Consider the following 23,475-nt stretch of genomic DNA (forward strand, 5'->3'; position numbering starts at 1 on the left):
GTTTGGGATGACTCGGCCAAGGTTCGAACCCGCGACCTCGCGCACCCGAGGCGGACGCTCTGACCAGTAGGCCACCGGAGCGGTTTTTGAGAGGTTGGACTGTAAAGACAACAAGGTGCAAAGGGTCACAGATTTCACTTCGGACTAACATCAGTGGATCATTACTCACTTTACACTGTCGCCAAATATACGTATATACATTCACACCATAATGCTTATATTTAATAGAATGAAACAAATTCCTTTAAATCTATACCTTAGAATGAGTAAGTCTAACTCATACATCATCACCAAAATGAAAAAGAAAAAAATGCTGTAAAAATACTCTAATGTAATAATTCCGATCTGAGCCAGTGTTAGAAGGAACCCAACCCACCCCACCCATCCCTCGGTTTGGGACCCAGGGTGAAACGCTCCTGCATTTGAAGCTTTTCCATGACATATTTTAACCCTCTAACTTCAAAGAAAGGTTGGTCTAGGAAAGATTCCTTTTGGTTCGCGTTCATTGTTTTGGTCGTGGTCAAGAGCGTACACTCCGCCCCCCACCCACCCCGTCCACGTTCATGACAGGTGTTTAAAAATTGCCATGTCTTCAAAAATGTGTGCCTCCACAGTTGCCTTCTACATTTTCATATAAAAAACAAAGAAGAAAAGAAGAATGAAAGTAAAATGAAATGTAACGAAAAGGATAATTTTTATGTGCATGTGATCAAAGAAACAAATGTCTTTGTGCGATTTTATTGCTTTATTCAGTTATTTTACTCTAATATATTAACAATGTAAATCAGCTGTGTCAACGAGAAGCTTGAGTGGAACCTTAGTTTGGTCCGCTATGTAGCTAATAGCGTCTTGCCGACCCTGAAGCTCAGTAATCAGGAAACTTGCAATGGCTCCTTGCACGAATTGTCGGTAGTTGTCTACATTGGTCTCGTTACTAATTTTACAGAAATGGATGGTTTTACAAGCTGAAATTTAAAAAAAAAAAAAAGGGATTAGGAGAAAAATGGTATAAGACTTATAAGGGTTATTTTAAAAAGTAACGGTACTATATACAAGAGACAATGACTTTATCATAATATTGCTAGACAAAATATAGTACTAATATTACTACCCCTACTTTGTGGACGGGTATTAAAAAGTTCCTACATGTGTCAGTTGAGAAGCGGGTGTGATTCACACCGGGAGCTTTTTCAGCATATTGTGAGAAAGTTTGAAGATAGTGCATACATATCATTAAACCAATCATGTAGTGTTCCTTTTTAATATCAGTATTGCCAATTTCACTGTAGAACACGAATATAAGAGCGTTCATATTCCTCGTATGAAATTTTCATTTAAGAACTACTTCCGTTTTCAGCCTCGATTTTCGGCGCACATTGTAAGGAAACTTCATCCTACTTTGAAAACATAAATAGATCGTTTTAAATGGCGCGCATTGAATAATGTAGCATGGAATATCCATACATTGTATAACAAGCATTGTTTGGAGAACGAATTACCGCGAGAATCTCGTGTTATTTGTACTGGTGGTCGAAGTACGTTTCGTGTATACATACTGATATATTTGGCCGCTCCGGTGGCCTAGTGGTTAGAGCGTCCGCCTCGGATGCGGGAGGTCGTGGGTTCGATCCCAGGCCGAGTCATACCAAAGACTTACAAAAATGGTACTAACAGCTACCTCGCTTGGCGCTCAGCATTAAGAGGTTAGTGTTAGGACTGGTCGGCCTGGTGTCAGGATAATGTGACTGGGTGGGACATCGTGCCACATGTCTGCGGCATGATGCCTCAGTGCTGGACATCACTATAAGCTGCCACGCTGCAGACATCGTAGCAATATGACTGAAAAATTGTTAAAGCTACGTTAAAAATCCAAATCACACACACACACTGATATATTTTCCTTATATACGCTTAATAATTTTATTATAGGTCAAAGTTTGTGAAACAACAACTCTATTTAGATAGAAGATCTTTAACCCTGTCATTTGTTAAGTTTTGAGAATAGTTTTGTTTTTGCTACATTGCAAGGTATAAAATCTCTTCTTAGCTTCGACCGGAAAAAGACATATCTGCTAACGGAGAATTGAACGTTTATTGTGATTGTGATTATTATTATTATTATTATTATTATATATATATATATATATATATATATATATATATATATATATATATATATATATATATAACTTCGTGCGATTTGCACAATTGAAGTCTTCCTGTCTAGCCCACAGGGAATGTTGAGGTCATCGCTGATTGATAGAAAAAATTCACAGGCATTTGCCTGCCGATCGTTTTTTGGCAAATGAACGAACTTTCATTGTTATGCACCCTACAATAACTGTCTAGTAATGGAGGTTTGACAAATATGGCATGCACTGCATGCAAGTTGATGAAAATTTACGGATAAACAGGTGTATGCATGCTAACGGCATTTTTGTCAGGTGAAAGGTAATTATATATTCACATAAATGCCTTTGGTTTCACGTGAAAACCTATTAGCGAAGCTGCACTGTCCTGTAGACACCACTGTCCAGGGGCAAGCATAAAACCGCCCACCAGACGAAAAGAAACAACACAATTCTGCCGATCTGTTACTCCTAGTTATTCCTGGGTGTAAACGCATACAACACTGTAATAACTAATTGATAGAACAATATACCCACTTAACGATGACACCATGATTTATTCAAATTATCGCTTTAAACGTTTTTCCGTGTGAGATTCTAATTTGTCCAGTTTCTTGCCATTTTTTCTTTCTTAAATACGTATCAAAGTGACAATATTAAACCCGCTGTCGTTACTCGACACTAAATATTTTGAAGACTTTTTACTCATTTCAGCATCAAACTTGCCTCGAGTACCTGTGAGTATTTTTTTGTCTTCAAAACAAGAACTGAGTCTAGTGATTTTTGTTATAGATCCTGGACAAAGCAGAGTGGAAGGGAGCAGCGTTAGAGAGAACTTTACATTACATTGTTGGAAAGTTGGCGGCAGGTTTCACGAAAACAAATTGTACTTATACTTTAATGCCAGATTATAGAAAAGGTTATAGCCAACAAACTTACATAAAATTAACATTTGAACTTGATTCAGATTTGAAGCAAACGTAACATTGATACATCGCCAAGTTTTGAAAAAGACCCAAACGGGCGGTACATCCTTAATGCTTTCATACTGTTAATTGGCCTGCATCTCCTCTCGGCAACTGATTTACATATACTCATATTTAATGTTAAATATGCTGTTTGTTTGTAATTATTATTGTTTTCAGGTTTCAGCTCAAGCCTTATTAGATAGTAATATTAACTGCAGTAAGTGTTCAAGGTACTGCCGTACGAGTTTAATAGGTCATGAAGTGTATTGTTCTAAGACAGAACTGTTCTATCATTACCTTGTCTCGGAATCGGATCAAGGATATCACAATGGCCAAAGCTCTGAAATACATGAAAACAACAATCATACTGGCATCTTACCTGTGTTTCATTCTTTATTAAAGAAAATGACGCCGGATCTGTTTTGGAGCATTTATTTTTGAACTTTTTGTTTTTCTTTCGACTTTTTGGCGACGTTCGTTATGGTTGTACTACATAAATGGTCTATCCAAATTGTTCTCGAGGTTTATCGTCTGTCCCACAGAAACAGTATGAGTGACACCGATAGCCACCATCTATGGCCAAAATGAAGCACAATTGGAATCAGATCACACTTATTAGTTCCGGTTCAGTATCCACAAATGTAGTCCAGTCTATTTTATGAGCATTTATTCCTGTCTCCTTTTGGTGGTGATAAAATAGTTAGATTTAGTCATTCTTGGTATGGATTTAAATTTAATTATTGTTTAGAATATGAGCTTATGGTGTGGTGGTTGTCTGTCTGTATATCAGTGACAGTGCACAGTGAGTAGCAAGGCCATGATCCAGAAGTGAAATGTGTGCTCCATTGCACATAGCTTTGTTGACAGTCCAGCCTTTCCAAGAAATGCCGGTGAACCTATGGCTAGAACTTCACCGTGAAGTCATCTTTGAAGGTATTTTATATTAACATATGACTTGTGTTGATTGGCACACAGTAGAAAGTTTAGTATTGATAAACAAATGTAGAGACTATATAGGAAAATTAATTGTGATCTGGGTCCAATTGCGAACTCGAGGTCGCCATCTTTGTTCCTACCTGGCCCTTTGGTGGGTGAGCAAGACCTCTTTAAATTTGCCGCTGGCCAAGACCAAAACACCTATCTAATATGCGCATAATTTGTTTGTCATTGAAATGACGCATAAACACGTATTAAATACAAACTAAAACAAACATCATTTAGCGTCGAACAGGCAATGACTAATGTGATGTCATATCACACAACTAACGGGCGATTGAAGTCCTTTGAAATGCTTAAAAACGTTATTGTATGTTTCAATATATAACAAAGGCTGATCTGCGATATGATGGTATAAACACTCGTAACTCAGACTTCTGCAGATTTGGAAGGGTGTGATATGTTGTATAAAAATAAATCTTGTTATTCATAATTGAATCATATAATTTCAACAACAAAAAATATAAATTAAAGGGGGATGATATGAAGATTGGCAATATATTACAAAAATTGTTTAAAAAAGGACTTGATCGGGCTTACATTGAGCGAATGAGTCTCGATCAACAGATGATATCTCATGCATAATAATAATCTTGATTGGCATTAACAGTATAAGATGTAGCTAAATAGTGTAAAGTGAATATTTAGTGTGTGTGTGTGTGTGTGTGTGTGTGTGTGTGTGTGAGCAAAATAGGTTTCAAATACATGTCAGTAGGTAAAACGTGATTTGTCATCTGAAAACTGATATAACATAGACTCTGTCATATGTAATATCACGACGTTGTGGTCGAATGGTACTTTGATATCAGATATAGGACCAATAATTTTGCATTGGCTCACCTTAATATGGTTTTAGAAATGGGTAAAGTTTTATCTCATTATTAATAACAGCTTCTGCATCAATGAGCGCACAAAAAACATGAAATTGACTTTAGAATTTTATCTTGAAAACTCTCAGGCGACAAACTGCTTTGTAGTCACGATGTAAAAGTGAATTATTTTTTTCATTTTCTACATGGGTAAGGATTGCAGATAAACATTACATATCTGATATTGTAATAGAATGTAGAACCCTGATTACAAAAATCCGTTTCTGTGTTTGTAAACTGCCAATCTGCAACGTTTCATCTCATTTATTTTGACAGCCTAGAAACCTGTAGTAATTTAGTATGCTAAAACACCTGCATTGCAAGAAATAAAGAGTAACACGTTTCTTTGTGATTAAGTCGCAACTCAGTAAAAAATAAATCAACAATCGTCAGTGGCATTGACCTTGAATAGGGAAACACACGTGGCATTAGAAATGTCGTTTTTCTAAACGTTTTTTAACAGTGGCCCGTAAGTCTATATCTCCCCACAGTGCGAACGTCTTAAAAATTACAGAACGGAAATGAAAAATATTAGGAACAAATGCGTCCTGAACAAAGGTTTTGAACTGTTTGAGGCGAGAAAAGCATGACTGCATCAAAAATAAGTTTTTTTTATATATAACATAGATGGATCCTAAGCTAGAAAAAGGACACAAACGTAACTTTCATTGATGATCATACGCTTGAAGATTTGGCACTAACTCTATCTGTCTGTTTGTTGTATGTCTGTCTCTGTTTATGATAGATACGTTTATTAGTACTGTCTCTGCATCTTTCCATGACGACGAATAACCCTAACTGCAGCGGTAAACCTTTCGCTTTTCGCCCTGCGGCCATGAATCCAACACTCCGTCCTGGTACTTAAAGGATTGTAGTCGTCCATCAAAGGTCGGTTCTTCCTTCCAGGTTTTCCAGTTTCCTTCATTTTACGCAAACTTCTTGTACATTGAAAGGACAAGCTGATAATTTGTAAAGTTCTGTTGTAGATAAAAGAAAAAGATAGTCACAGAAAAATATTACGAATTTTGGTTCCTGTCCTGAACCTGCAATAAGGCAGAGTTAGTTCTTACCGCTACTTCAACTTTGATACGCGGACATTTCCATATGTCGTAAAAGCGGGCATAGTCCTTCCCCTTCACACAACAAGTTGCCAACCCTTCCTCGCAGTATTCGGTGCCGTACATCATGGCGGGAATTGTGTTCGTCACCGGAGTCTGAACATCAAAGCTGAACGGCTCCAGGAAAACTGTGGACTAGGACGATACAATTGAAAACTAGTAAGTAAATGTTTATGTTATTATACCTCGTCTAGGAGTTATTGTAGAAACTGAGCCATATTACCGTTTAGAAGATGCGGAAATCACCTGAATCATGTCCTGTTCTTGGAGGTGCAAGGTGTGAACAATGTAGCTGCTCATCTTTTTAGTACAACTGACCCATCACTTGCCAATTAATATGCATCGAAACTCGAAAATTATTTGACCTGACGAACCAGAAAATTCCTACCATATAACTTAAAATATATTCTTAGCCTATCAAATTCAAGATAATTACTGAACATTTAACTAATGAAACCAATGAAGTTATTTTAGCTTTGATTTTGTACAATTATTTTTCCTGTGAGAACAATGAATGATGTAAAGAGAAGTAGGTGACACTGTTTCAAGTGTTTCAAGAGTTACTTTGATTTTTTCTACCACGCGGCAGGTGCCTTCTTATGGAATTACTTTAGAAAGTAAATGTACCGTGTAGCGAGTGCTGTTGTCCCGGATTATGCGCAAGGTAATATCACAACCGGATGAATGGCACAGTAAGGACATCTTGTTCCATAAAGGCGTACCAAGAGTTTTGTTGGGCATGTATTGTTGAATCTGAAAGTGAAAAAATAAATAAATGAATGAATCAATAGATAAATAAGCAGACTTATTATCTGAATTATGGATCCATATTTCTGTCTAGACCTAGCTTCCTCTGACCCTCCCTACCTCGTTTGTGATATTTGGACATTTATGTTGGAGTGTAGGGTCAAAGTCGATTCTATCGAAAAGTTGGAATCCTAGAAAACTCAAACGAATTTACATCGAATCATACCCGCATGAAATCGATAGGAATTTTTTTTCTTCTGAGAAACTGAGAGTATCATAATCGTTATGTCTTTAATCCAGTGACAGACGAGCCGAAACTACAACTTGATGAAATTTGACATGGTATTCGCCATTTGCATTGCTAATCATATGACTACATAAAATCTCGTAACCTACATGTCCATGAGATCAGAGGTCCAATTGTCCCGTGATATCAACACTACACCTCTTTCCAATGTTTTTGGAATATATTTAATGAAAGTCACTGATTGTTAAAGAACTTAAGGTCACATAATTCTAAATATATTTAGTCCGAGAACAACGATCGGAACCCATTTGATTAACATGTCGATTACACGACATGTTCTCGCAAGTTCCTGCGCGCTCTTGATGACACAGAGGTTGACGCGACGTAGCATAGTTAAATGTTTATTATCCTGACCCGTCGTGGGGCATATATTTCATCCGGGTAATCGATCATCTGGATGATGGAAATTTAGTAAACGAATTAGACCTGTGAATGGAAGTATCTATATAATATGTATTCGATAATCATGCGTTTTGACTGTTTGAATATCAGTACCTAAGAAAAACATTAACATTGTGCAGATATGTTTCATGTTTAAGATCAGAAATGTAGAAATACATGTAATACAACTATGTTCCTTAAATACAAACATTTTTGATAATATTTACGTATGCACTTCACACTTATTGGAAATCTATTTCAACTGTCCAGGCTGAAATGACAACGTAGATGTGATGAACGGTCATTCTATATGTCGTCTTTGTGAACGCGAGAGTCAAAGGGCTTTGATCAAGTTAAACTCGACTGACATTTTCTATTCACACCTGTGCATGTTGATGATAATTATTTTATTAGTCTTTAGTTCGCCACTGACCTCTGAATGACAGTTATCATATGACGTACGCTTGAACTACAGAATGCCTTTGGTTGTTCCGTTATGGGTCTTTACGATTGCTTGATTAACTTGGGATTTCTACATGACTGACTCGATTGTGCCATAGCGGCACCATCTTCGCTAGCCAAGGTTCCGATATAACCCTATCTACACCTTGGCGAATCGATTTTAACTTTGCTTTTAAAGGATAATGTAGTTAATAATAATGCGATTTTAGTTATAATTGTATAAGATTGTTTATATTCAAGTCTTCTCCCTGATTCATTCTACACTTGTAGTGTCTATACGAGCTAATAAATCGGACAGTCGATATATATATATATATATATATATATATATATATATATATATATATATATATATATATATATATATATATATATATATATATATATATATATAAGCACCCACTTCCCTTGGAAATCTCCCAATGGCTTGCGTCTGATAGAGCCTCTGACAACCAAATCCAGCTCCAGGCCTTCACGAGTGGCGGAACCTGTTTAAACTGACTGAAGAAGGGATGACAGGCGAGCTTCTGGCGCCTCAAAACCAGATGCTTCGGGCAGATGGGGCTCGTTAACCTTGGGTGGTCACCCATCTAGGAGAAGGTAAACTCCGATTTCAAACCTTCACTGCCTTGCGACTATACCTTCTCAGGGGAAAGGCTAAGGGAGTAAACCCCAACAGAAAATCTGGAGTCGGAGTCCCTAAGGCGACTTGGCATTGATTTCAGTGTCATCTCGGCAACTCCTGCGACGCAGCTGGTGCCATGACGTATCGGCTTGTCCTTTCCCTTGGATCCATCAGCTGCGTGGAGAGGGGGGATCAGCTGCATGGGCAACAGTTGATTCTCCATATCACCCTGCCCAGGCTTGCGCCCTGGAGAGGACACTCCAGCTTCGCTTCGTAGCGTCGACACAACACGGGAAGCAGCAGTTTACCGGTTATAAGTCACCGCTCGATTGGAGTAGAGCCAGACGCCAGGGGTTGCTTCTGACGGTGGGAGAGACCAACTTGTTTCACTGGACAGCTACCGCCCGCCTCAAACTGGGCAGCCCCCAGCCAATAAGGTACTGTCCCGACACAGTTCGCCTGCCTTGTTAGGTGCGTAAGGCTTATGGTACGCGAGTACCTGACAAGCGGACTGCAACTACTGCACCAAGAAATAACAAAATAAAAATAAAAAAGAAGACTTCAATCCTCAAGTTAGGTACCTGGAATGTCCGAACCATGCTGACCGGGCTATCAGATGATCTCCAGACAATCAGTGATGTTCGTAAGACTTCAGTCATCAACGAGGAACTTACAAAGCTCCAGGTCGACATCGCCTCACTACAGGAGACAAGACTACCAGATTCTGGGTCCCTCAGAGAAAAGAACTACACATTCTTCTGGCAAGGAAAGAGCGCAGATGAAGCCAGAGGGTTTGGTGTTGGATTCGCTGTCAGGAACACTCTGCTGGGAATGATAGAACCCTGCCAACAAGGAAATGAAAGACTGCTATCCCTCCGCCTCCACACCACAAACGGGCCTGTCAACTTGATCAGTGTATACGCTCCCACACTAAGATCCGCCACATATAACAAGGATGAGTTTTATGATGAGTTAAACTCGCTCATCGACAAAATTCCCAAGGAAGAGAACTTGATTTTGCTGGGCGACTTCAATGCTAGGGTGGGTGCCGGTCATGACTCTTGGCCCTCCTGTCTTGGCAAGTTTGACGTTGGGAAGATGAATGAGAATGGGCAGCGCCTTCTAGAGATGTGCTCGTACCACGAACTGAGCATCACCAATTCATTCTTTCAGACAAAGCCACAGCACAAAGTGTCTTGGAGGCATCCCCGGTCTAAACACTGGCACCAGCTGGACTTGATCATTACAAGACGGTCAGCCATGAAGGGTGTGCTTCTTACCCGTACCTTCCACAGTGCTGACTGCGACACCGACCACTCGCTGGTGTGCTGCAAAATGAAGCTTCAGCCAAAGAAGATCCACCGCTCTAGGCAAGAGGGTCAGCCACGCATTGATGTGAGCAAGACATCATATCCAGACAAGGCTGAGGAATTCACATATGCTCTTTCCAAGACGTTTGACTCAGAACCCCCCAACGGCAGTGCCAAAGAAAGATGGGATTACATCAGAGAGACTGTATACAGCACAGCCACACGGATCTTTGGTAAGATGCAATCAAAGAACAATGACTGGTTTGAGGCTAACTCTGCTACACTCATGCCAGCCATAGAAGAGCGTCGCAGTGCTCACCTGCAATACAAGCGATCCCCCTGTCAAAAGACACTACAGGCATACAGGTCTACCAGAAGCAAAGTGCAGAGATTAGCACGGCAGTGTGCCAATGAATAGTGGCTTCAGCTCTGTCAGAGTATCCAGTCAGCAGCAGATATTGGAAACATCAGAGGCATGTACGATGGCATAAAGAAAGCAATGGGTCCCACGAAGAAACTGACAGCACCACTGAAGTCTGCCACAGGCGATACCATCCACAACAAGGGCAAGCAGGTGGAGCGTTGGGTGGAATACTACTCCGAACTGTACTCCAAAGAGAACCACGTGAACAATGATGCCCTCAACGCCATTGAAAACCTCCCTCCAATGGCCGAACTGGACGAGAAACCTACTGTAGATGAACTAAAGAAGGCCATAGAGAAACTGTCCCTAGGTAAAGCCCCAGGGGAGGATGGCATCACAGCAGAACTCACCAAGTGTGGATGTAGCGTGCTTCTCACACACCTGCACGACCTCCTCTGCCAGTGCTGGGACGAGGGGGCAGTGCCTCAGGACATGAGAGATGCTAACATCATAACCCTGTACAAGAACAAGGGTGATAGAAGTGACTGCAACAACTATAGGAGCATATCACTTCTCAGCATCGTGGGTAAAGTTTTCGCACGCGTCATCCTGAACAGACTGCAGACGCTTACTGACAGAGTTTACCCAGAGTCGCAGTGCGGGTTCCGCGCAGAGAGGTCCACAATCGACATGATCTTCTCTGTCAGGTAACTGCAGGAAAAATGCAGAGAACAACACAGACCCCTCTTCCTGGCCTTTATAGACCTCACCAAGGCATTCGATCTGGTCAGCAGAGACGGACTCTTCACAATCCTGGCGAAAATTGGTTGCCCTCCAAATTTGCTAAGCATGATCCAGTCCTTCCACGATGACATGAAAGGCACAGTGCAGTATGATGGCTCAACATCCGACCCCTTTGACATCCGCAGTGGAGTTAAACAGGGCTGTGTCCTTGCCCCCACGCTCTTCGGCATCTTCTTCGCAGTCCTGCTCAAGCACGCCTTTGGGACGTCCACAGAAGGGATTTACCTGCACACACGATCAGACGGCAGACTGTTCAACCTGGCACGACTGAAGGCAAAGAGCAAAGTGCGTGAAGTAACCATCAGGGACATGCTCTTCGCAGACGATGCTGCTCTAGCCACCCACACAGAAGCTGAGCTTCAGCGCCTGATGGCCCGCTTTGCTAAAGCATGTGATGAGTTTGGGTTAACCGTAAGCCTAAAGAAAACAAACGTGATGGTTCAGGACGCGGACCCCCCAAGCATCATTATCAACAACTACGAACTTGAGGTGGTGAGTCAGTTCATGTATCTCGGCTCTACCATCACCAACAACCTCTCGCTCGATGCTGAGCTCAACAAGCGGATCGGAAAGGCATCAACAACTCTATCCAGGTTGTCGCAGAGAGTGTGGAACAACAGCATACTGACCATGAGCACTAAGATCACCGTGTACCGTGCATGCGTGCTAAGCACTCTCATGTATGCCGGTGAAACCTGGACTCTGTACGCCTCACAAGAGAAAAGACTGAGCGCCTTTCACATGCGATGCCTCCGACGCATACTCGGGATCACCTGGAGCGATCGAGTAACAAACAACGAAGTGCTCGAGCGTGCCAAGATTCCCAGCATGATCGCACTCCTCCGCCAACGCCGCATCAGATGGCTGGGCCATGTACGTCGGATGGATGACGGACGGATCCCCAAAGACATTCTTTATTCGGAACTCGCCTCTGGCAAAAGGTCGATCGGACGGCCACATCTCCGCTTCAAGGATGTCTGTAAGCACGACATGAAAACCCTTGATATTGATGTCAACACCTGGAAGAGCTCGCTCTAGACAGATCAAGCTGGCGACATGCTCTGATCACTGGTCTGAAAGCCGGAGAGGACAATTAACGCTTGCTAGCTGATGAAAGACGATCGCAGAGGAAGAAGAAGTAGCTTCAACCAACACCTGACACAACCTTCAAGTGCAGCAAGTGCAGCAGGGACTGCCACTCCTGCATTGGACTACTTAGCCACAGCAGACGCTGCACAACCACCAACTGGGACATCTCTCATGGGCGCAGTTCCATCGTCTCTCGAGACTAACGGATATATATATATATATATATATATATATATATATATATATATATATATATATATATATATATATATATATATATATATATACATAATTGAATCTTGAGATCATCATTATGTATACGATTAAACTTATCGAATGTATTGGCTTACCAACTGAAAAGAGAATAAATATGTATGTGATATTTAGAGGACAGATCTGATATTGTAATATAGTAAAAGCATATCAACCAGTTCTTACTTTTCACGGTTGGAAATATTTTAACGCGCTTCCAAATGAATAATCAGCTAGTTTATCATTTTACCGCACAAAACAATTATCCAATTATTATGTCCACACTTAGTATTTATATAAAACTAAACGTGTATCTAACTGGACGACTGCAAAGAAGGTTTTTTCCGATATCAAAATTGTTTCTATGAAGTATAAATTTGTATCAACCGTACAGGATGATAGTTAATTTATGACTTCGTCTGATTATCTTTTCTCATCTAGTTGAGTATATTAAATGTGGCGGATTTAAGATTGAGCAAGTTCTGGACATTTACTCTCAATGAAGACAAATTCAGTTTATGCATGTTTATCAGCTAAATGCCACGCGCGTTAGTTTTGTATCTTACAACATTCCAGACAGATAAAATGTGAGTTTATGGTCTCGGCCAATCAGACGTGACTTTTCAAAAGTAAACCTCCTTGCCGTCGATTGGTCGCAGACACAAAATCTCATGGTTACACTCAGTCTCAGATTTTTTATCTGTATTGTGGAGACATTGAAGAAAAAACAATTTTTGTTGAAGAAAATTGCTAAATAATTGATTCTCCCCAATTTTGTGAATAGTCCTGCATTTGGTAAGTTGGGCATAGAAAGGCAGCTGACCCGGGCAGGCGGGGTGGATATTGACCCGCGACCCTTGGATTAGGAATCCAACTCTCTACCAACAGATCTACCACGGCTTTTGGTAAATGTTTTCATTTGGATGAGCATCCCGTACCTGTCAGTTGACTGGTTAACGGTATATCAACATATGAAAGACTATGTTAGTGCTGAGGCATTAAAAAAATGTGTCATACCGCAACAGTCAAGCAATAATAATGCACTTGGAATTAATAAATTCTTTAACACAAATCAAGATATATCCATAAAATAAGCAATTCATTAATGTAACTATCATGAGCATTAAACTTACCGCATACAGATGGATAACTGTTCCCTAAATCTATCATATCCGTAAAGAGGTGATAACATTGATGTACTTTCAACATACTTACGAAATTCAGTTCATCGTAAAACGGTTTTAGGTTCGGTAGTTGGGAAGCATCACTCAGGACTGGGAATTTATAGTCCACTCCAAATACATAGAAGCCATGAGAGGCGATTTTCCGAAGAGCTATTTCGTAAAATTCGGCCAATACGACGCCGTCAAACCCTCCGACGAAAAATATAACTGGGAATTCATTCATAGGAAGCGGAAAGTATACTGAAAAAGGAAGACAATAAGAAAGAACGCGTGTAAGTTCCTCGAGCCCTGTACTATCCATCCTCCCCAGTCTCTCTCTCTCTCTCTCTCTCTCTCTCTCTCTCTCTCTCTCTCTCTCTCTCTCACACACACACACACACACACACACATACAGACACATGTGCGAGCGCGCATGCTCGCGTCCATATACAGGTAAAAATGCACACTCTGAAATAAATTTATAAAATATGTCACAAATCTAGATTCATCAAGAACGAATGATATTTAATATATTAACACGACTTATAGCATCGATCAGTTCATTATGCATGGAAAAGTTATAATGCTCTCTGTTACTTGATTCGTACAGTCTCATCAGACTAAACTAAGTGAAATCCAGTCAGACTCGTGTCTACCCAACGACTTTTATAAGGAGCAAAAATGTTGGTTACATACATTCTGTATTCATTAATTTGTTTAAAATTCAGAGCACGTGTGTCACATTTGTATTTTCTTGCATTTAATGATTATAGCTTTTTAGCAACAGAATCTTATATAGGCTCAATTGGATTAAAATTAGATCTCCGCTGTTATACATGAAGATCTGACAGCGACCGCGTAGGAGTCATGCTGTGGTAACCGATGTTATTACCATAATCACTTATTTTATCAACCAATCAGATGAAGTCTTTTATCTTCGCGTTTGGAGACGTATCACTGTGGATGAGGAGCATGAATGTGTACCGAACGATTTGTTTCACCTTTAGATTTTTCAAAGCTGCATTTCCACTGGCTATTTCAAAGATAATCAGAACATGACCCCTGAGCTGTCTTGGTCAGATCTTCACGTAGGACAGCGGATATATGATTTTAATCAGAATTGTATACAGGCTAATTCCATGGTTCTCTTTGTATTTAAATTGGAGAGGAAATATTGATTAATTCAGATGTGCACCTCCAATAAAAATAAACTGCTAGCGTCGCTTGGTCATTTTCACTTTCTGGATTTCAGAGATAAATTGTCCAAAAAAAAATAACCGATAACTTTTGTTCACATTTTATATATTTGATAATTCATTAATTCCACTTTCAGAGTTCACACAAGAAACAATTCGTGTATAACCAACATTTACTGAAATAGATTTAACACTGCCAACGAACAAAAATAAATTGTATCTTGCAAGTGAAACTTATTTCAGTAATAAGAGAGTTAACGTACCTTTTGTGTGTAAAGGGCTATTGTCTTCAGTTTCTGTCAGAGTTAGCTCTCCCACTGGCAGAGGTCCGTTCGCGTATGGATTTCCATTATCCACGAAAATTAGTTCGACTAAAAACAACATAAAAACAAAAATGGAACGAATTTATCTTTCTTATATGGACGTATCAAAGCAATAAGATATATTCGTATAAATGGTCAAGATGTCATGCCAGACGTTTACAATGTCTTATGATAGATATGAATCCATTAAAAAAATAAACAGAAGATCCCGTTAATACTGTGATTTTTTTAAAAACAAAAACTATTTTTGAGCACAAGGACATGCCTGTAATTGACAATCGGTACAAGTAACTGCCCTGGATGCTATTCAGGAACTATTCACCGGGTTGTTTTCAGTATTTAAAAGTATTTATAAGAACTTTACTATTTGGTTGACAGACATTCCATAATTTGTGCAACTAGAAAAAAATCAAAATGCATAAGGTTGTATACCATATTTTAAAAGCCTTTTTGATCACACATCATTTTCCCATCAAACTATCTTCCAGTTATGTCTGTCTACATTAATTTTTCTCCAAAACTATTGATTGTAATGATCATTTATAAACAAGATATTACTTAGCTAAAGTTTTTCCATGCTTGTAAATCATATATATATATATATATATATATATATATATATATATATATATATATATATATATATATATATATATATATATAATCCGTATCATAAGGCCCGCAAAATGATCGGCCTCACAAGGTGTTATGAGAGATAACAAAGGTGGTGCGGCCCTTGGGCCATCAAAGATGATTTCATGCGTCCCTCAGGGTGGTTTGAGTTTGAGACTCCTGATATGTGTATATATATATATATATATATATATATATATATATATATATATATATATATATATATATATATATATATATATATATATATATATATATATATATATATAATGAGAATGTAGGGGCGGATTGTTTAAGTATGTTAGGTGAGTCTGAAGTGAAATGTTCACCTGAGGACGTTTAGAAGGTAACTCAGATTACAAAAACATTTCAAGATGAAAATCACGGAGTTTACTCTTCTAAAGGGGGCCTTTGTAATGGTGCAACATTTTGTAGAGATGATTTCTCTGTACATTGTGCGTGACAAGTAACCATTAAGTTTGACGTATGGTCTAGACTCGCAATAAATTGTTGACTGCGAGGGATGGGATCTGCTCTGGTTGAGGCATGGTAATGGAGTCCGTTCGATAACGGTCCGATAGATGTGTCAAAATAGGCTTAAGTGGAGTGAATGACAGGGTAGAGATAAACCAAATACTCAAATGTTCGGAAATACCATTTGAAACAGGTGTCATAAGATATTTTATAGAATAGTTACTATTAAAGGCGGAACAGGAAGGAATAATCTGACCTCGATGGGAGTGTTACAATTTTTTTAGCGGTTAGAGTGAGTAATCATGATTTGCTAAAGTAAACGAGGCGGTGTGTGTTCCCAGAAGAAATACAAGGTTTTAGGAAATTTCTTCTCGTGAAATTAGTCAGTCTAAGTTCTGAGGAAAACCTGAATTTAACTCCGACAAAAATTAATAAATATTTTTTCTCGTTAAATTAATCGTTCCTGGATTGGGGTCTGGACAGTGATTTGGAAACGACCAGTAGCATCCAGGTGATGCTGACATACAGTCAATCTGACTTCGATCTGTCACTCGATTATATGATGAAATTTGTTCCATCGGTTTATAGGATAATTGAATATCGCATACATGTTGAACTCCATTTCTAAGAGAAAGTTTATCGTTCAAATATCATGTTCAGTTTCAGTTTGTTGATGTCATTGATTAAATTGTTATATTTTACATACGTGTGCCCGTGTTGTTCTGTTCTATATCTCTGCTCAGATCTCTGTTATTCCATCCATTAATAACGACAACCAAAACCCTAACGGAGTGGGATTGTCACTCATCATCATACCACCGTCTGACAATCAGTAACATAACATTATGGAAAAATGTAATTTGCCGTTCTGTTTATACCGACAAGATAAATCATGAAATCGAGAGAACGATGGAACTCATTTGCCAAGCGTGCCTGCATAACCTGGCTGCTTACCGGTTCTTTCAAATTCAACGTTGGGAACAGGTTAGAGTCGCCGTATTTATTGTCTTCTCTCTCTCTCTCTCTCTCTCTCTCTCTCTCTCTCTCTCTCTCATATATATGTTCTAATTGTAATTCAACACAAACGAAGGCTAATACTGGTCATTTTTGGCTGCCTGACAGCTGACACACAACATTATTACCAGAAAATTAATGTCTCACCCCAGCGGTTGCTCTACATTCCTAAATGAATATGAAATAACTATACCTCTAAATAAGCATTTGTAGGCCTCTGCAGTGGATTATAAATCACTAACTGGATTAAATGGCTGTCGGCACGATTTCTCATTTAAAAGAATTCACAGCTTAATTACACAAATGAATTGAAGGAATTCACGTATTGTCTTAGCTATCTTACTTGCTATCAACTATCAATTCATTAACATAACCTTTCCAGACATAGTAATGTCAATTCCTGGCCTATGTGATTCGTATCATTTAATATAGATCAATTCACATAATTCTGTTGAATCTGCTTCAAAAGTAATGCATGAAATTCTTATAACATATGATTATTATTACATACAAATGAGAGAATTCGAACATCCTTACCAAGGGAATAAGATATTACAGTCTTAGTCTTATATTACGTGTTTAGGCTCGAAGAAACAACAACACAAGAAAGAGTGAAAACAACAAGCTTTGAAAAATATAGCAAATTATTTATTTCCCTGGAAAAATACTGTAAAAATGAAAAAATAAGAACTTACGATTTTAAGAATCAAATCCAAAAATAATCCAAGAATAATCCACGAATAAAATTTTAGAAGTCCTAATAATTAAATGTTCTAATGATTTCGAGTCCCAACGAAGAATCCAAGATGGAAGGCGATGACGTATGCTGTATCAGGTAGAGTGTGGTTGTCTACGGTTCCTTGTAAAACCCAATAAATAATCCTCCGGTTTTGGAAATCCAAATAAAATTTTAAAGAAATGTCTTTAATCAAGAATTCTGTATGAGCACACGTATATTTCCAGGAAAAAGATTTATTCCTTTTGAATCCAAATAATCTGAAGAAAAAATAACATATAACTCGAAAAACTGGCTACAACAGAAGGAAACGACGTGACATCAAGCGTTTTTAAGCCCAGACTGACAATTCTCTCTAAGCATCACTTATTAACACTAACTAATGCGCAAGTTCGGAAATGCCTGAGTTACGAAATAGAGGAGAGGTTCACGTGATCATGTTTACACATAACAAAAATCATGTAGCCCTAGTATGACCTTGATAAAAACCAATCATTTTACTCTAAGAATAAAATAAAAAAGAGTTGTTTACTTCACTAAAAACTATTTGCAAGCCTAGGGTCACGTATCCAATACAACCTCGATCTCATTCTTATTACTCCCACGATAACTCTAATTACTCCCACAATAAAAATAAATAAAATAAAAAACTTGTTCACGTGACTGTTACTAAATTTGAATTTAGGTCGGGAACCAGGTCAGCCTTATGTTTACAGAAACAAACAGTCATGGTCACACTATTTTCTGGAAAAAGTACGAGTTCCTAGTAAACATAACTACATTATTTTGACATATAATTAATTTTAAAAAATAGAAAGATTTTAAAACTTACAAACAATTAAATCAGATATAAATTAAATCAAATATAGACAACACTAGAATAAATGGGTCATATAATATTCAAGTTGAATGAATGCCAACAATCAACTTCCGAACTCAAGGAAAATTAATGTATGAATTCAAAACAAATAAATCAAGCAAATTACAAACTCTTATCAATGAACAAATTGAATGAGACATAGACAATGCTGTGTGCCTTCTCGAGACTGGTTCTTTTAAATGCAGCCGAATTTCTTTGTTCCTTTAAGTTCCGTGTCCCTCAACTTCAGACACCGGTCCCTTGGATAATTTATAACGGAAAATCCTTGTTATTTTCCCGGAGCTAACTTCTGGCCTCTCTGCAGAAACATTGACTGATTAAACTTTAGAGGGTGAATACTTAAAACATTTAATTTCGCTTTGCCAATCAGGATTAAATTTTTCTAACCGCCGAATATTACCCACGCCTGTCCAGGTTTGTGTAACACCTCATATTTTCGCTTTTTCTTAGTAACTTTCTCGGGAAAATCTAATTTTATTAAACTTATTTCCAATGGTACAAATTGTCTCAAGACTATTTCAACTTTGACATTTTTCCGCTACCAAAGCCACATTAACCTTGCCTCACGTACGTTTCCAACCGTTATCTCAGTTAAAATCAATAATGACCCAATAGGAACATTAAATCATTCGCTGGCTAGAGATTCATTGCTGACCTAGTCCATACGTCGTTTATAATTGTTATGTGCCGTGCTGACCGCGAGAAGATTAATTCAGATATGTGTTGCAATCTTACAAAATTCACATTGTTACAGAATGTTTGGTTTCAATATTGCCTTTGCAACACTTTGAAGTGTATATTAATTCAGCTCCTTCTCCTATTATTGTATGCAGTGATCACCAGCCTCTTACTTTCATTAACAGAATAAAAGAAATAAAAATCAGAGATTTCTAAGGTACAGATTGATTTTGCAGGAATAAAACATTGACATTAGGCACAATAATGGAAACCACAATCTGATTGCAGATGCACTTTCCCGTGTATAGACAACAATATTGTATGTTTAGGTTTTGTTCATTACTGTTGATTGTAATGATCATTTATGAACAAGATATAATATAACATATTTTGTCCATGTGTGTAGAATTTATTTTAAGACAATGGGATATAAATAAGTTGCTTACGTTCATTTGAGTTGTAGAAAATGAACCTGTGTACAGTTTGAAGAAATTTACCGAATGGATGGTTGAAGTGCTACGATATATCAGGTGGGGTATATAATGAGACCTATGTCAGGTATAGGTGTCATTGAAAATAGATTCGTAATGGGGTCGAGAGGACGTATATAGAGAGGAAAAAGTAAACAGTTATTCCATTCTTATTCTGCCTTTATTTTAATTTAATTCTTTTATTTGTTTTCAGTTATAATTTGAGAGGATTTATTTATTTAACCAAATTGTTTACGACAATTACAAAGCACTCATATAACTGCTTGGACTAAACACTATTTTGCCATTATCATGAATTCACTCAAAAGCATTCAAGACATTGCCATTGTGATACATCAAGACTTCTGGCATTTCAGTGTATTCAAGGCTATTGATATATAAGCACATTCAAGACCGGAATTCATCCGAACACTATTCATTTAGAATTGTGATATAAGTTTTAGGATTATTTTGTATTTAATCCAAAATACTATACTTTCCTCTGAAAGTTTTATTTTATAACCCCGAGAATAAATTATATGTTAAGTTTTATACAACTTGTGTTGGTTTTGCATCTTTTTGTTCCTTTGTTTAAGACCGTAGAGTCGTCACATTTCATAAAAGTATACCAGTCTTCAAACAAATAAGTGGAATGTTTTGGTTGTGGGTGTTTTACGGCACATCTACACTTCTGAAGGTCATATCGTGCCAAGGCAAGGAGAGTAAAGTGCCTTATTCAAAGATGCAACATGGTAGCCGATCCAGATTAATTTAAAGATGGGAGCACAACCCGCACCCTCCTGGTCACGAGTCAAATATCTGAAGCACCCAGCAACCGCAGTTCTGTGATGAAGGTAGGTATTTTGGCAATCCTATTTAATAAATACACGTACACTGTAGAGTCACCACTTAAAACACCTTATCTGAAATTCTCCTTGTTCTCCTTCACCATCTCGTTATCGTCGTCATCGCTGTCTTTTTTCTTGTCACAACCACCATCACTACCATCACCACCACCACTACCACCACCTCCATCATCATCATCATCTTCTTCTTCTTCTTCTTCTTCTTCTTCTTCTTCTTCTTCTACTACTACTACTACTACTACTACCCACTGCAGAAACGGGGATGTGGAATATGCCCAATACAATCTCCTGCATTTTGTAAGAGGCAACTAATGGCGGTATCAGCCGCGGTGATTCAGTGGTTAGCGTGCCAGATTCGCGATCGAGCGAAAGGGAGTTGGCTCGAATCCTGCCACCGGATCAGATTATGCCGCCTATTTCTCTGTATCCTTGTGGAAAGCTCTGCTTACATTGACACTAAATAATCCACTTGTGCTGCCGTACGTAAAACTCCAAACCAAACCAAAACCAATCTTGTTCGTCAGTAGTAATCGTGTCTTGTGATTAGTTATCAGGTTTGGTTTTTTGTTTTACGGCATAGCAACACATGAAGGTTAATTAATGTCAATGCAATGAAAATAACGCATCTTGCCCAGGTATACACAGTAGCTGACCCACGTTGATCCAATGGTTAGACTCGAAGCAGCATCCGATCGATCACGAGTCTTGCACGCAAACCACCGCAACATCTAGCTGTAAACAAATTGTTTGCATAAAAAGCTAAAATATTGCTTCTATAAATTAAAACGTAGATGTTAGTGTTCTTAATGGTTCTTTATGTTTAAGGAACTGAAACTCAAGTTCCAAAAACAATTCTTTAGACCTTCACACGATTCAATCGGTGATGGCACCTGACAACTCTGTATCCTATATCTGCGAGTGCAAAGTTCTGCATGTGTGAATATGTAAATAAGAGAGAGAGAGAGAGAGGAGTCAGTTTCCATCAATGTCTGGAAATGTGGAATTTTCAAGCAATCATAAGCTGTGTCCGTTTCTGAGTCAATAAGAAAAATATAAAGACTTTCGGACTGCGTATCCGAGTGCAGTCCCTACTTACTTACTGTATTGTAGCAAGACAAAGTAAACGATCACTGTGAAGAATCTGTAGGCCATATTGCTCCAAGTCCAGTCTGAAATGGGGATAGGCGTTGTGCAGTTTTTATGTACAACACAATTGGCCTTATAGACCCACAACGCAATAAGTTACAAAACCACTTCCACGCCTTTTATTAGGGATTCGCATATTTTACACTTTGATATGAATGTCTGCATGGTTCTCCCAAGTTCTGGGCCAATATCGGCTTATTCTCAAGAAACCTATTGCTAGTTGTGCTGAAATTGAGATTTCTTGTCTCTGAGTTGTGGTACGAACTGTGGTATTAGTACGGTTGGCAGACTGATAAGAACTGTTCACCTCTGAGGACCAAGGTTTAGTCTCGCTGAACCAGACTCTCGCGTGCCTCGGTGTTATCTTCGTCAAGGGCATGCATGGCGGCGATCCCACAGCCACGAGAGGATCTGGTTGAAAGAGACCTTAAAACACACGCACACACGCGCGCGCGCGTAGTTGATTCATGTAGGATAGTTGTACAGCTGTTTTAATCATTTAAAGGGAGAAACATGTGTATCAATTTACAGTGCCGGCCATGGCGTTAGCGTCTACGTTTTGATTGGAAGTTCAAGTCTTTTGCAATTCATGCTGCAATCAAACATATCTGTGTGCGTAGGCATGGTAGAGAGTTCTGTGAAAGTCTTGGTTTGCGAAAATGTCTGTTTAATTTAAACTGACACATGCACTGCAGTACCATACATATATTTAGGTAATTAACTTTACCAGCTTCCCACTGTGAAGGACTTCCTAACATTTAAGAGTACTAGGTTCATGAGCGACTTAAACTGCAGAGACGGTTTTGGGGGGAAATGGCATTTTTCTCGTCTTGGGTTTGGTGTTACTTATAATGCTATTTTTCTCTAATAAGGTTACAATATCGATGAGTTTTGCGACAGAGATGTCTACTTTCAATCTTCAGTTGTAGAGGTATGTGAAAGTGTATTCCTTTCTATCCATTCCATGTAATGAATTTGCATTTTGTTTCATATATCAAGTGTTTCGGAATTTATTCTACAGTTTCTAGAAAGTCAAACCCACCTCATATAACGCCATGATATCACTACATTTGCACTTAAACACTTTATGTGTGTCACTTGTGTCTTACATGACTCAGGCGCATTTTAGTTTTTCAGGGAGTCTTTGAATTCCGTTGGAATTGTTTAATCCGGAAACTATAGTCATTGAAGATCTTGGTTCGAGGGACGATACCGGTGGAGGGGTCAAAGGTTCTAGGGCAACGAGTTTGCGGGATAAGGTGGTTTCCAGGAGATTGTTCAGTAGACTTGGTAGAGTGGAGTGCACGAGATCATTCCTCAACCATTGATAGGAAACGATGGATCCGGAGTGATTATGATCACTGTCGGGATGCCACGAAATAACAGCATAATGTATGTTGATGGAGTGTATATTAGGTTTTCCAGCTAATATTTAGTGTTATTATATGATGTCAATATAACGCACCCTTGTATTT

General features: G+C 38.6%; 1 protein-coding gene across 1 annotated transcript; it reads right to left on the reverse strand.

The window, feature by feature from the left end:
* Window positions 1–738: 738 nt before the first annotated feature.
* On the reverse strand, window positions 739–22,257 carry LOC149782519 (uncharacterized). The gene is made up of 7 exons (XM_089933945.1): window positions 21,955–22,257; window positions 15,044–15,151; window positions 13,637–13,845; window positions 6,708–6,833; window positions 6,033–6,215; window positions 3,395–3,437; window positions 739–965 (listed from the first exon to the last, which is right to left on the reverse strand). Exons 1-7 carry the CDS (start codon window positions 22,004–22,006, stop codon window positions 772–774), a joined length of 915 nt encoding a protein of 304 aa, XP_089790071.1. The 5' UTR covers window positions 22,007–22,257; the 3' UTR covers window positions 739–771.
* Between the last annotated feature and the right edge of the window lie 1,218 nt (window positions 22,258–23,475).

Source organism: Sinohyriopsis cumingii, chromosome 15 (assembly GCF_028554795.1).
Source record: "Sinohyriopsis cumingii isolate HCF-2022 chromosome 15, ASM2855479v2, whole genome shotgun sequence".
NCBI lineage: Eukaryota > Metazoa > Mollusca > Bivalvia > Unionida > Unionidae > Sinohyriopsis > Sinohyriopsis cumingii.